The 15,278-nt window shown below is 31.2% G+C and overlaps 1 protein-coding gene across 1 annotated transcript; it reads left to right on the top strand.

Moving 5' to 3' along the window:
• The first annotated feature begins 1,355 nt into the window (after positions 1–1,355).
• Positions 1,356–1,769, top strand: LOC139500196 (uncharacterized). Its single transcript, XM_071288934.1, has one exon. The coding sequence runs from the start codon at positions 1,356–1,358 to the stop codon at positions 1,767–1,769; it is 414 nt and encodes a 137-aa protein (XP_071145035.1).
• The last annotated feature ends 13,509 nt before the right edge of the window (positions 1,770–15,278 follow it).

Raw genomic sequence — 15,278 nt, 5'->3', positions numbered from 1 at the left:
CAGTAAAAGGATCATTTCTATAGATGTACTGACCTTTCGAGTGTCCTTATCGAGATCAAGATAATTTTAAGGCATGTCTCTGCTCTTTTGTTATATATTTGCCTTTCAACAAATTTTGATTACAGCGCCACTGACGCTTCATGTATATATAAATAGCTTCCGTGTGTACCAAATTTTAAATATGGTATACCCTTTTCTCGATCTTGATATCTTTATCATTAACGGGAAGCTTAATTCAAAAATTTATGAAAATAGAGATTATTTTTTATTTCCTATCGTTAATTATCTATTTTTAGATAGTGACGTTCCCTTGTCACTATCTCATGGAGTTCATATATCTCAACTTTTACGATTCGCTCGTGTATGTAACAACGTATTAGATTTTAGCGAGAGAAATTTATGTATTGCTGAAAAATTATTACACCAGGGTTTTCGATATCACAAACTTGTCAAAACATTTACTAAATTGTATCATCGGTATAAGGAAATAAATCTTAAATATAGCTCAACATGCAGACATCTTATACGTTCAGGTATTTCACATTCAATCTGTTATGGTCAGGGTTTCCGCTGGCGGTCGCCATTTTCGCAATTTGCGAAAAAATAATAATTGTGGCGATTAAAATTCGTCCTTGGCGAAAGAATTTGGCGAAAGAAATATATAAAACGATTTATTTTCAGCCATCTTGTTTATTTACTTTTTTCGGGTTTCTCTGAGATTACCAATCAGACAATACTCGGAATTCACCTTGAACTCGTTAAGATTTTGACAGAAAATCAATAATCAGCTGATTGCACTCATAGCTATCGACATCAAAGGATTAATTAATAAAGGTGTTGATTGTTAAAATGGTGTGTTCCCATTTCGCCTTAGTTGTGAATTCCAGGTAAAAAAGGTAAAAAAAATACTAAGGCGAGATGGGAATTGTACTAAGGCGAAATGTGAATTTAGATGAAAAAATTAGATAAACAAATTAAAGCTCTGTGTTTTTATAACAATATAAACATTAAGTAATTAGGGATTTGTGTCTCTTGGATTATTATTTTAACATTTATTTATAAAAAGACACTTTATGATTTAAAAAATTGTGATTTTAGAAGAAAAAAAAATCTATAATTAAATATTATTCAGTATCAATTGTATGAATTTCCCACTGTCTTATTTAAATATATTACAGAAATTTTAAATAAAATAAATAAGATAATAAATATTGTTTTTAAAATTGTTTTAATTATATATAATAAAGATAATGCATGGTACTCTTTGACTTTGACTTTGAAAAACATAGCCAACCAACATAATCTCAACTTTCATCCAAATAAAGTGAGCCTTGACTTTGAATGTGCATCAAGAAATGCAGTATCTCATATCTTTCCAAACGCAGTCAGATGCTTGCACCAAATTAACAGACTATATAGTTCTGACATGGCTAGAGGGCAGATACCCACAACCAACCTGGAACCACCACCAAACAGAAGGACCCAGAACAAATAACCATTTAGAGGGCTGGCATAACAAGTTAAAAAAGAGAGTAAAAATTGCACATCCAAATATATTCGAAATCATCAATGTGTTAAAGAAAGAGCAAGCAGCTAACGAGGTTAAGAAGGTACAATATGCAGCAGGTGGCAAGATGCGGGGAAAAGCAAAGAAGTACAGGGAAATAGAAGAAAGATTCGCAACTTTGAAGGAATCACTACACAATGGTACGAAAGACTATATTCAGTATGGTGATGCAGCATCATACATCCTCAAACTTGGAAATTAGATGAACTTTGCACATTCAAATGTGTAAATTAGTGTCTTGTATTTCACAATATGAACTTTATGGAAATACTCATGTTTTATGTATTAGTGCTATTTCTTATGCTATTATAATAACATTGTGCTTTGAATTCAGTGCTGATTGAAATAAAATATTTGTTATGATAGTTTGATATTTGTCTTTATTTTTTCATTAAAATATGAAATATCCTTATCCAATTTGTCATCTCTACTAAGACTTTGTTTAAAAATATTATACATGAGTAAAAAAAAATACAATTTCAGAAAAAAAAAGACCAACTAAAAATAACACATTTTTTAAAAAAGGGACACAAAATAGTAAAAAAAAAAAAAAAAAAATATATCTTCTTTTAAATAGTATTTCATGGTAATATTTGACATCAAAATAACAAATATCAACTAATTGCAATACAAACAAAACATAACTTAATTACAATGTTTACAGAAGCTCCCATTTCGCCTTAGTTAATTCTTGTTTACCTGAAAATTTGTACTAAGGCAAACTGGGATTAATTTTATATATAAATTTTGACAGCTAAGGCGAAATGAGAATAAGCCGTTAAAATATGACAAAATGATATGATTAAATGGCTTCTGTCACATGTCACAAAAGGGAACTATTAACCACTTTGCGACGCACGTGTTTGAAGCAAAATTTTTATGCTGCCTCTCCCTCTTTTAATGATAGTCCAGAAAAGAAAATCGTTGTTATGACGGGAAATGTTCAAAAGCAAAAAAGATCTCTGATTTAAAACTTTATCATTTAACTTTCACATAGATCATTGATTTGAGTGGGTACTCCAAAGTCGTTTCAGTGACACACGTATTTCAAGCATATAGTTTTACTTATTTACAATGGTCTAGAAAAGAAAAATGTCGTTATGAAGAAATATATTCAAAAGGTTGGCATGAGAGGCATGAGAGTAACCCTTCAATGTAATGACTACACCTTACATGAGGGATCAATTTCAAGTGATAAGATGCTTCGTTCTGTTGTAAAACCATTTCTTATTTAGGGGGGGGGGCTGAAAAAAAAAGGAAAATTTAAAAAGAAAAATATATTGTGTTACTTGGCGAAAAAAATAATGAAGTGGCGAAAAATATATTGTTTTGGCGAAAGAGGTGGCGAAAAAAATAATTGACCATGGGGAAACCCTGGTTATGGTAATATTGTTTACAAAGCACAAAAATGTCAATATTCTAGTATTCACCTCAAAAGCTTACAAAACCTTTAAACAGACTTATTAAGAAGGAATATAGTTACGATACTGTTGTCAGATCATTAAAGATTGCATATTTTGGCTTTAATATTGATTCACTTATAGGGTCTTTGCATCGGAACTAAACACATTTTTATATATAAATCAGTTGTTGGCATGACACGGGTTATGTTCTTCTCATATATTTTATGATAGTATGATACTAAACCCCTAACGGGAGGGATTGTGCCTGATATTCATATGATGAAGACATATTCTTTCAATCAGTATAATTGAGTTCAGGAGCTGGCATGTCAGTTAACTGCTACATTTTAGTAGTCTGTTGTTATTTATGTATTATTGTAATTTTATTTATTTTCTTTTGTTACATCTGACATCGGACTTGGTCTTCTCGGGAACTGAATTTTAATGTGCGTATTGTTATGCGTTTACTTTTCTACATTGGCCAAAGGTATAGGGGGAGGGTTGAGATCTCATAAACATGTTTAACCCCTCAGCAATTTTGCGCCTGTCCCAAGTCAGGAGCCTTTGTTAGTTTTGTATGATTTTTTATTTTAGTTTCTTGTGTATAATTCGGAGTTTAGTATGACGTCCATTATCACTGTTGTAGTATACATATTTTTAAGAGGCCAGCTGAAGACCGCCTCCGGGTGCGGGAGTTTCTCGCTACATTGAAAGCCATTGGTGGCCTCCGGGTCGGGCTGTTGTCACTTTGACACATTCCCATTTTCCTTTCTCAATTTTATCGTATAGTTTGTGAGAAATAACATTCACTACTGGTTGATATTCTATTATCGAGGTATCACCAGCCAAAACTTGTCCTAAAATTATATATTATTGATCCGGTACTTTTCGTTCTTTCATTTACTTTTTTCAAATTTTGAATAATTTGACACACTTTTCGTTTAAGGGACTTTCCGATTTGATTGATCCCTGGTTTTGTTATTTTTGTTATTTGATTTTTAACAAAAACATTACCAATAAATATGCTCATTTGGTTGCTGTAAAATTATTACGGTTAAGGTGGTACCTAACACTACAGGGAGATAACTCTGTAAAATCAGCTAAACGTTTTAATTCTGTTGTGTTGTTAAGGTAATATAAAGCTTCTTATTGATCAAAATAAATGTTTGTCAAACTGCTATATAACCAGAGTAATTTTTCTAACTTCTAATAAAACGGTTGGTTCAAATGTTTTGAAATTTTTATATTTTTGTTAAAGGGTCAAAGTAAATACTTTGTCAAAATTTTATGAAAATTAAACGAGCCAAATTAATTTCAGTCCAGGTGTTGGGTACCACCTTAAACAAAATGTTATGGCAGTGCACGAGCACTGATATCTATTGCTAATTGGCGATGCCCTTACTGTGACCTGTTGTTTGTAAACCTTTGTCATAAAGAATTAAATGAATAGTTGTCTCATTAGCAATAGTATCTGTCCAATGTTATATCAGGCAAACTATACCCTATATATCATTTTATTCTGGTATCACCTAAGTTGGACAAAGGTATACAGAATAACACATTAGTTTACATTACATTGCATTGCCCATGAGACTCACAGACAGCTAGAAAGGGAATCAATATATGTATTGTAATAACAATTAAATGATACCGCGGTTGATTTACTGTTCTTTCGCTCTATTGCCCTCTTAATCTATGTGTGTAGTGTATGTTAAGATTTGTCTTTCATATCTGCTTATGTTAAACGCTCGGCATTTGCTATTATTTTAACACTCTTTTCTTATCTTAATTTTCTTCTTTGTCACTAAACACATATAAAATTGTTTAACCGACCTTTCGTCTGTGTAAACTAAGGAAAGAAATTTTTGAAAGTTATGAAAGGAACATTATAGATGAAATCGTGTAAGAAGCAGTATTTTGGCTAGTAACCATTTCTTTTATCTTTGTTTATCAAAGCTTATGTATATACAAAAATTTTGAAATAGCGATTTTTATAAACTGTAAAATTTGGGTTTAATAAATACAACGGCAGTACGACATTGATAGTTTATTTAGAAACCAAAGTAAATGCTCAACTTTCTGAGTTGAATAAAAACTATAATAATAATTTTCCCTTGTCATTTATTTTTCTTTGCATATAAAGAAAGATATATAAGGTACTCCAAATTTACACATTTTGTGCATTGAACTTTTTAGAAAACATTACAAATTTGTTTGAACAAAGACACAAGCATCTTCTGAAGAGTTATTAAGTGTGACAACAAAGTTGTCTAATTATAAAAACTGACCAATACAAAATTGGAGCGAATTATCATTCGGTTCGAAAATAAAATTTTAAAAAATTGAACAATTTTCCCAAATAACCTGGGTTTTTTTTAAGATTAAGAATACAATTTTTACCATGAATTCATCAATATTTGTTTTCGTCATGCATTAATGGAAATAAGGGACCAGTTGGTATCCAAATGACAACTAACTTACTCATGTAACACTAAGGTAAAAGCTTATGATAAAAAAAACTAACGAATAGTTCTTTTAACAAACACAGGCAAACGTCGGTTGTACTGTGATTATTTACTCTTGTTTACAGTGTTAGCAGAATGGATATATCGAGTATGTTCAACACACAAGATATCTCGATCTGAATTCCGCGGAGAGATCCGAATTCTGAGGGGCAATTGAAGATATTTTAACGATTGAAGGAGTAATAAAAATCTAGAACCGATTCCTACTGATAATAATTCCTCCATGAGAGTCAGGATCCAGATAAAACAAGGAAATAAAATGAATGGAAAGACAAATAACAGTTGTAACACAAATCACATTAATTTTAAATTTTCAAGTTTAAACTTCTCTAAATACATTCGTGTTCAGTGGAAAACAGGAGCAAACGAAATTATTTACTTTTCTGTCACACAAAAAGATAACGAACATTTGCGATAAAATTGCACTATGTGTATGACTTTTCATATTTAATTAAGAACTTTCTGGTCATTTAATAGAGATAGCTAAGATCTAAATACATATATATTGATTTGTCAGCCAAAAGTTATAGTGAGATTGATTTTGACATGAACCATATCAATCTCTTAACCTCTGGTCACAGACAATCTTTGTTACTGTTTTTTTTTTCAGTTCTGTATGTGATCTCGTGTTAATCGAAATTCGGATATAAATGTGTTTCTCGTGATTTTATTTATCTTTGATATTAGTAAATATTACTGGCTTCATTTTCCGAATGAAGAATGTTAAACTGTTAAATCAGTTGTTCAAACAAACGAAATGTCATTTTCGAGCAATAAAATAAAATAAAGATATGTATGTGTGCCAAATAGACAATTATTTATAAAGACCAATATCATTTAATGGCAGAGACGGGCTATTTTAATAAGAACTAACTACCGTTTATCGAAGATTTATTTCATCAGTTTAGAGTAAATATACTAGACCATAGACGGCTTTTATAACTATCAATGTTGCTTTGATTTATAATGTCGAAGTAATAACTACAAGTGGTCTATCAAAGAAGAAACATCGAAAAGAATTCAAAACATACAATCTTCTGTAAAAATAAATGGTTGTTTAATTATAAAGACGAAAATAGTGTATTGACCATGTTGACATATCAACCATTATGGATGAGTCCTAATAACGGGAAAGTTCGAGGCTCTACTGAGCTGACCCCAACCCATCCCCCGTTTGTTGGTAGGATTATTGCCATGAAATAATCTTAGTTATCAAACTTTTGTTGTTCATAATATACAATATTCAAATATTCAAATATATCTTTACAGTCGCAATGATCTGTTCGTGTTGATCAAAGATTTATCTACTACTTCTTTAGTTTGTTTATATTTAAACTCATCAACTAAATTTTCAATAGACAAGTTAAACTAGTGCATTGCTGTAACGTCTGCCCGCTAGTTATCAAAGGTAACAGTCTACTAGAAGACATGTCATCACATATCGGTACATATTAAAAAGTGATACCGTCATCACCGATTATTAAACTGCAATAACCAATGGTAATCACAAAATTATGCTGCCAATTCGATATGAAAAAAAAACAATGCATGTTAACCTTGGGTTAAACAATGTTTCAATCTACTTCCATACCGACATTAATAACGGTTTTATTGTTCTTGTGAAATGCTGGTTTTGGCGTTTAATGCAAAAATGTAATATACACGTCGCTCAATGAGTTCAATTTGTTTCAAATCAGTGCATTATTAAACCATTTTCTCTCGTTTGTTATAAAGTATCGCGATATTTATTTGTAATTTGCAGTAAAATGATTCCCACTCAGACGCTTTTGTCAGGCCAATGCAAATTTAACATATATATATAGCAATACAGTAATCTGATTACGTTATACATCAATTAAGCAGCATCTGAATCTGACAGATGTTTGCTAATGACATGGTAACAATACAAAAAAAAAGTCACAAAAGTTTAGCTTTTATAAGTGAGTAATGATGGACCCTTTTACAATTTTTTTCATGCCAGTTAAATAATTCATTTTCAAAAAAGTAATAAACTTTGAGAAACAAGGAATTCTGTCTTAAATAAAACTCATTTGAATAAAACGCATTTGGTCACCCCAAAAACACACCAATGACCCTGGAATCAACACATTTAACTGTCAAATCCAGTATGAGGTTGGAGGCCATCCTTTGAAGTTCGAACCATATACAAACCGTTAGTTTACCAATATAATAAGGCACGTCGCCACAGAAGTGCTCACTTCTGGAGGGATCAGATAATTTCCACCACCATTGTCATCGACCAAGTGGTTTTCATAAAGACTCATAAATAATACCAAGCTAACATTTAGTTCGCTTAACGCATATTTCGTCTACAAAAAAAAAATTATCATTGACGCTCAAAAAGTAGGTAATTATGAAGTCATGTATTAAGTTGCCTCGTTGTTGTGTTTTATCAATTTGTAAGTGATCTACAATATATTAATGTTGTCATGAAAAAGGAGGTCATGAATGTGTGTGTCCCTGGTCATGGGAGGCTGCTTACTCTACCAGGGAATCATAGTTTACTCTCATTTGGGTAATTCAAAACAAAGCATGCATTGATTTTTATCTTTGACCTTTGATAGTGGTGCAATATAACATCAAATGTTATTTCTGTTGAAAATGGTTAAAATCATGCGGTTTTTATCAAACAATGTAGATACAAAATGAAAGAAGACATATGGGATCAAACTGAGAGGAGTTATGTACAGCCAGTCACGTGTACCTCTTTCGAAGGTCAATTTCCGATGATAAATGTTTTCTCAGATTAAAACAGGTATCATCAAATTTAAACTCCAACTTATCTTGTTTGAGGACGCCCGAATTACTGTTAGAAAACCATTGTCATTGTAAGAAAAGAGTGAGCGCTCTCGATGTCTGTAGTTAACTATAGACAATTGCTTCGGACTCACGAATTCATTGCGTGATTCCCACGTTGTCACGATAGAATTGCGAAATCTGTGTTTCTGCTTTGCATTAAATTATGATTACTTGAACTTGCGGCGTGTTTAAGCAAGTAATTGCAGCAAATATTTTCATTTTCTAAAGTTAATCAATGAAATATTAGAAGAAACATAAAAGAACTTCTATTAAAAATCGGTATATAAATGGTCATTATCTCTGATACAACCATTGTTCTAGTTAATAAAAACAACAGTTTGGGTACAACAAGTACAAAATAAACTGCAAGAAAGCATTATCGAACTTATTTCAGGCTAGCTCAAAATAATTAACCTGCAAATATAAATCACGCCGTTTTCCACTCTAATGTATTGTAAGTCAACAGGTTCCTTGATTTTCAAATCTGGAGTTGACATTAGGTGACATCTCATGCACTTAAGAATCTAACGTTATATGCAATGATTTGTTAAGTTTGAATCATTCTGTTCTTTATGGATCTGCATTTCCGACATGTGATTTCGATTATTCAATATCACAATTTGTATCTCTAATTGAATTTATAAGAGTTGATTGGTTCCTGAATGTTTAAAAAAAGTACTTCTGATCTACGAACAGATAATTTATGGCCTTCTTCAACAATTGCAGACATTTACGTACCACAACTTAATTGATATTTAACGAGGAACATCCTGTGATCCCTTGATCTTCATCATTCATTTGATACCCCAAGTAACCCGTATATTTTACAAAAATTGAGAGCGTGACGGCTATGTGTCAAACATAGTTTGTGTTAAATATTAGGTACTATTTTAGAAAAAAAACAAATCTTTGCCAACTCTGAATTAGTGGTTTAAATCATCAGTTCAGCAAAATAAAACATATATGGTAGATGTCCATATCGGCATAAAATTTAAGTCCTTTTCCCCCCGATCAACGTCTTTGTAAAGGTATACTAAGTAAGACGTGTTATTCGATTTTCCGCTGGGGACATGGACCCCATAAATAAGTAAAATCACGTTTTTATTACGTACTACGCAGTACGAAGTCGTTGTAAACAATGATATACAATTCATGTGCTCTTTAGATTTAGATTGTTCATAACACTTTTAATTCTAATACTGATTGTTCAATCATGTTCATAACAATCTGCATTGTGTGTTTAGCAATGTCAAGCAGTGCAATGTCCTTGTACACATGCGAGAACATCGCATGTTGTTTTCGTACTTAATCTTAAAAATAAACTGGACCTACATGTAGAAAAATATACTAAGATTCTATAATCTTTGGTTAAACTTGTCGCACTGGAATTTATCTTTTGTAAATCGGTTGTGGCGTTTTATTGCATTAAAGGAAACTTGATTATCATATGATATCCTTCTCACTGCTGATTAAGCAACTGTGCGGTTTTTTTTTTAAATACTATTGGATGAACTGAATGAGATAAGAAGATAAGAAGCTTAATAGACAAGAGAAATGCATGATTTGTGTATTTAACGCGTCTGTTTGTATTAACCTTTCCTTTTACTCACTAAAAATATCGAAAGCCCCTAATTTCCTCTGTTAAAGTGAGTTCACATATGTATATGTGCGGAGGTTAAAAGTATGTTATTTACGCTAATATTTAGACACGTCTGTTCAGTCATAACGACGACGTCACAAAAGTCATCGCCGTCGTACAAACTACAGAACGTCGTTATTCCTCGATAATCTCGACAATATTTTGAAAATCATTGTAAAATAAACCTGATAACACCGATATCACTGCTACTTTTCTTCACTTTATTTATGAACAGTTTGGACTATTATATTATGTATCAATGTAGGATCAAAACTCAATTGTAATTAAAAAGAATATGTTTTGTTTTGTATGTGTTTGTGTATATGTCTTCCTATATCTATTGTGGGTTGGTCGCCTTTTTTTCCATACCAAGTTTATTAATATGTGTAACAATATTGTTAATTATAAGTTAAAGAATGCCTGTCTCTTTTTTGCTAATATTTCCTTATTTAGTTAAGTGATATTCTAAGTTATTTGAATTCAATCTTGTTGTCAATCTCATTTTTTTCTATTTTTACAAAGAACCATAGAACATGAGCATATTTCGTGGGAGGTTTTAGGCCATGTTTTAATCAAATTACTTAGTGCTATATGTGGCATCTTTTAATTTTCTTTTTAAATCTGCAGACTTATATTCTTTGCAGTTGTCACTCCTAATTAGACAAATGATAACACAAATAATATTATTCTATCAATATTTGATTAAAATGGTTGTTCAGCTGTCTTTCGATGTGTGTAGTCGCATTTTGAGACTCTAAACTAGCGACACATAAATCCACGATTCGTGATATTATTGAAAGAAAAACAGAAAATGGATTTCTGAGATTGATTATTTCGAAATTAGAAGTGTTATATTATATATACGTTATATATATAACCATGCTTGTAATGTAAAATGAATGTTATACAATCAATCAGAACTGTGAGCTTTTTTGAACTTAACACAATCACCGAACAATAATATGCTTGCATATGAAATGTACATGCTAACATTCTTACTGCTAACACGGCACGATCAAAGTAAGATGGTATATTTGATAAAATCCAATTGAATTAACGATTCATGTCACCTAAACAATATTATTGCTTTACCAAACAGAGTTGTATGTTTTACTCTCGCAAAATACATAGTACGGGAAACGATAATTTGAATATCAACCACACAATAGTGTCTGGAAAATAAGGATGCCTTTTTTATCGAAATATTAAATTCTTTACAACAATATCGTTCGGCAGCTGTCAGTAGTATAATCTGGGTCGTCCAAATCCAATTAAGAAGGAAAATCTGAATTTCAGTTATCTAAATCTATAATATCAACTCGGATTTGGCATTTTAAGTGATACAATAACTTCTGAAATTAATTGGATATGCTCTTTGTTAGATTCTGCTATGAATATAAAGTGTACCTATATTTGTTTCATATTCTTATTTTAAATAAATGTTTATTTAAAGTCTGTATCATGTGGATATATCTGTTAATGTTACAGATCAAGACCCTAGTCAGCTGTTGTCTTATTATTCATGTGTTAATGACAGGTGTTTTATGGTGTCTGTTATATTTATTCACAGCATTTTCAGATGTAGGTTCTTTCTTCTAAAGTTATGATCCCTAAGATTCGTACCAATATTCGTAAATCATGCTGCAATTGTAAAGTGATAAACAATATGCATGCATATGAAATAAAATGAAAACATTCTTTTTGCCAACCAGGCACGATCAAAGTAAGGCCGTGTTCACACCAAACTCCATGTACAATAAACTTGTTTACAATTAGTTTAATGTACTGGACATTGGTTTCACATTAAATTTGTTCACATCTATACACCTTGTTTAATTACCTGTACATAAGATTCGTTCACACTTGTAAACTCTATGTCATTTAAATGTTCATTACGTAGAATCGAATGAAAAGTTTTCGGACAACTTTTCTACCAGTAAGGGAACGACCATTTGACTCTGAATAGGGGGGGGATGGAAATATTCTAAACCCCAATTGGATAAAGAAAACAATTCTGGTTTTACAGATGATAAAAAATATTCTGAATCAAGAGTTTCCCCATACATTATAGTGTTAAATGTTGAAGAAAAAAAATTTGATTACCAGTATAAAAAAAAAAAACTAAAAAAAAAACAAACCGTAAAACGTTTGCTCGGAAATAATTCTGACTCAGATAAATAAAAAAAAATACCCCCCCCCCTTTTTTTTAAGTTAAGTGGTTGCTTCTTAATGAAAGCCATTTTGATGATTTGCAGTAGTTTAAATATGCTACAGATGTCTCGATTAAGCATTAGAAAACGTAGGCTGCAACAGCGTGCTTACAGACGAAGAAGAAGGATTGATATATTAGGGATCACTAGATTTCTATTTTTTCTGTTTGTTCAAATGGTACTCTTCTCCAAGAAGTATTTGGCAAAGGGGGGGTGGGGGTAATGTTTTTTTTTTTTTACTTTTTAAGTGTAATTTCACGGATCCGAGATATTGCACAAACAATACATTTACCTCACACTTTTTAAGTAATGCATTTATGAGTGAATCGTTGTTTGAATAAAGACCAGTGGCAAATATATCTGTGTAAGTCAAGTTTATTCGGAAATACCTTAATTTTCAAATGAATTATGTGTTCGGCAATGATGCTGCTTTGAGTCTTGATAAGGGCTTAATAAAGCTACGTTAAGTTTTATTTCTAAACAAAACAAATAAATATATCAAGTTTAGACAAATATTTCTGTAAAGAACTTTTATTATAATAATTGCTATAAATATCAATTTTATTCAAAAATCGTTTCTCCTTTAAATATGCACGGTGAAACTTATGTTTTAAAAGCCTAGTTTTATGTACACTGAATCTACACAAGGCCTACATCGAGTATCGACTGCATGTAGACAAAACATGATTTACACTACATGTAAACATTGAGTTTTATCAATGGGAAAGTAATTTTGTTTAGTTTATGTGTGAGTTACACTTACACAACACCGAGTTTAGGTCAATGGGAACACGGCCTAAGATGATATAGTTTAATGCAGATGATTGAATTAACGTTAGATGTCACTTATACAGTATCATTGCATTACCAAACAGGGTCGTATTGTTCCCGAAAATACATAGAACCGGTAAAGACAAATTGAATATCAACCACATATATAATAGCGTCTGGAAAATAAAAAAATAAACAATATTTTTTTTAAGGAAATAATGATTTTTTTCAACAATATCGTGCGGCAGCTGGTAGTAGTATAATTCGGGTCTTCCAAAATCCAATTAAGAAGTAATATGGTTTTATTTTTATCTAAATCTATAGTATTAATTTAGATTTGACATTTTGAGTGACACAAGAAACTTGTTAGATTCTGCTATACATATTATTATATATACTTTTAAAATTATATTTTTAAATTAATGTTTATTTGAAATCCGCATCATATAGATGTACATTTGTATGTTACAGGTCAATATCCTAGTCAGCTGTTGTCTTATTAATTACGTATTAATGACAGGTGTTTTATGGTGTCTGCTATATTTATTCACAGCATTTCCAGATGTAGATTGATTTAGATTGATTACAAAGTTTAAAGACGATTGTTCATCGTCGGAGACCTTTTGTTGAACTCAATATGCTTGTTTGTTTTGTCGCATGAACAAGAGCAACAGTAGTATACCGCTGTTCAAAAAGTGACCGACATATCCTTTTATTTCTATATAAAAACAATAATGCTGTTTGTGTCTTGAAAAAGTATTGGTCTATTTTTAATCTATTAACCTTTGTATAGATGTTTTCCTCGTTTTGCAAAATAATTGGTGTGGATTGAATAAAACAAAATATAATGTCTCTTCGTTAGTAAACAGTGTATGTGTTTGAAGCGCTCTTTTGTACTAATATTCACCAGGAACGGTCAAGTCAAGGGTGTATAAAAGTAAAAACATGTGAGTAGCCATATCATATAACCCAAAAGACTTTATCTTGACAAACGAAATGAAAGAGGGACGAAAGATACCAAAGGGACAGTCAAACTCATAAATCTAAAACAAACTGACAACGCCATGGCTAAAAATGAAAAAGACAAACAGAAAAACAATAGTAAACATGACACAACATAGAAAACTAAAGAATAAACAACACGAACCCCCCCCCAAAAAAACTAGGGGTGATCTCAGGTGCTCCGGAAGGGTAAATGCATGCAATAGTTCTTTTGACAGTTGTGCACCCATTTACATCTGCTGTAACCTTGAAATTTTATTGTGAAAACAAACAAGAGGCTGTTGTATGAAAATAATAAGTATTTAAATTTAAAAAAAGCCAGTTCTTTTGAATAGGTGCATCGGAGTCTGCTCTTTTATTCTTTTGGTGATGAAATCTCTAACGTATGTTACGAATTGTGTAATTAGAAAATTATATATAACATAAGGGATTAGGGACATATGATAAACACAAACAAGCATGTCTCTAAACAATATTTTTTAGTCACTTTATACGCAGCTGTGACCATCGATGTATTGCACATAATTGCAATTGATGTCTTTCATTTCTGAAAATGCATGATCTATATGCAAGTTTGCTTAAAGGTTCAATGTCTTGCAGAAAAGATATTACCCAGAACAAACTTTAAGGTACATAGACCCTTTAGTTTTGTAATAATTTTGATGTATTTTTAAAAGATATCAAATATTGGCTCAAATTCCATTTTAAATTTGTGGTTGGATCATTGGTATATATCCATTTACCTCAACAATAATTGTTATTTAAAATATTTACATTATCCACCTAAATATCAACGTTACATATTGAATTGATGGCTCAGACTATTAAAAAAGTGGATTCTTCTTTTTGTAAACGTATTGTACTGTAAAGGCTTTGACCGAAATACATAATGTAAAGAGGGTTTCATTCTCAAAATTTGCACACGGTCAACGTTTATACAACCCTATAAAATTACCTAAATGTCAAATACTTATATTTACTTATTTTGCGAGAATCGGGAAACAACAGTTTCTATCAGTTTTTTTTTTTTTTATTTACCTGACTTTTGTGCACGCTGAAATGAAAATTAATTTCAGAATGACGCGATATTACTGTTAGTCGGTCAAAATAACGTATCAAATGAAACATACATGTAAAAGAATTTTTTTTTAATTCTGAAACGAAAGTCCAAAAAAAATATAAGTCTACTGTCGTAGAACAGAAACACTACCCTTTGGCCAAAAAAAAACAAACAAAATAAAAAATATCAAGTTATATTTTAATGAGGTTTTTTCCAGCTATGCTGATGACGGTTGAACTTTGAAATTATGGTTCAAATATATCATCCAATAACAAACATTA

This window comes from Mytilus edulis, chromosome 13 (assembly GCF_963676685.1).
Source record: "Mytilus edulis chromosome 13, xbMytEdul2.2, whole genome shotgun sequence".
Classification (NCBI taxonomy): Eukaryota; Metazoa; Mollusca; class Bivalvia; order Mytilida; family Mytilidae; genus Mytilus; species Mytilus edulis.
Note: the sequence above shows the minus strand (reverse complement) of the source record. Positions and strands in the feature narration are given on the sequence as shown.

What these genes read in the sequence shown, in the direction of transcription:
- LOC139500196 (XM_071288934.1), top strand. Translation starts at nt 1,356, where the DNA reads ATGCAGTATCTCATATCTTTCCAAACGCAGTCAGATGCTTGCACCAAA.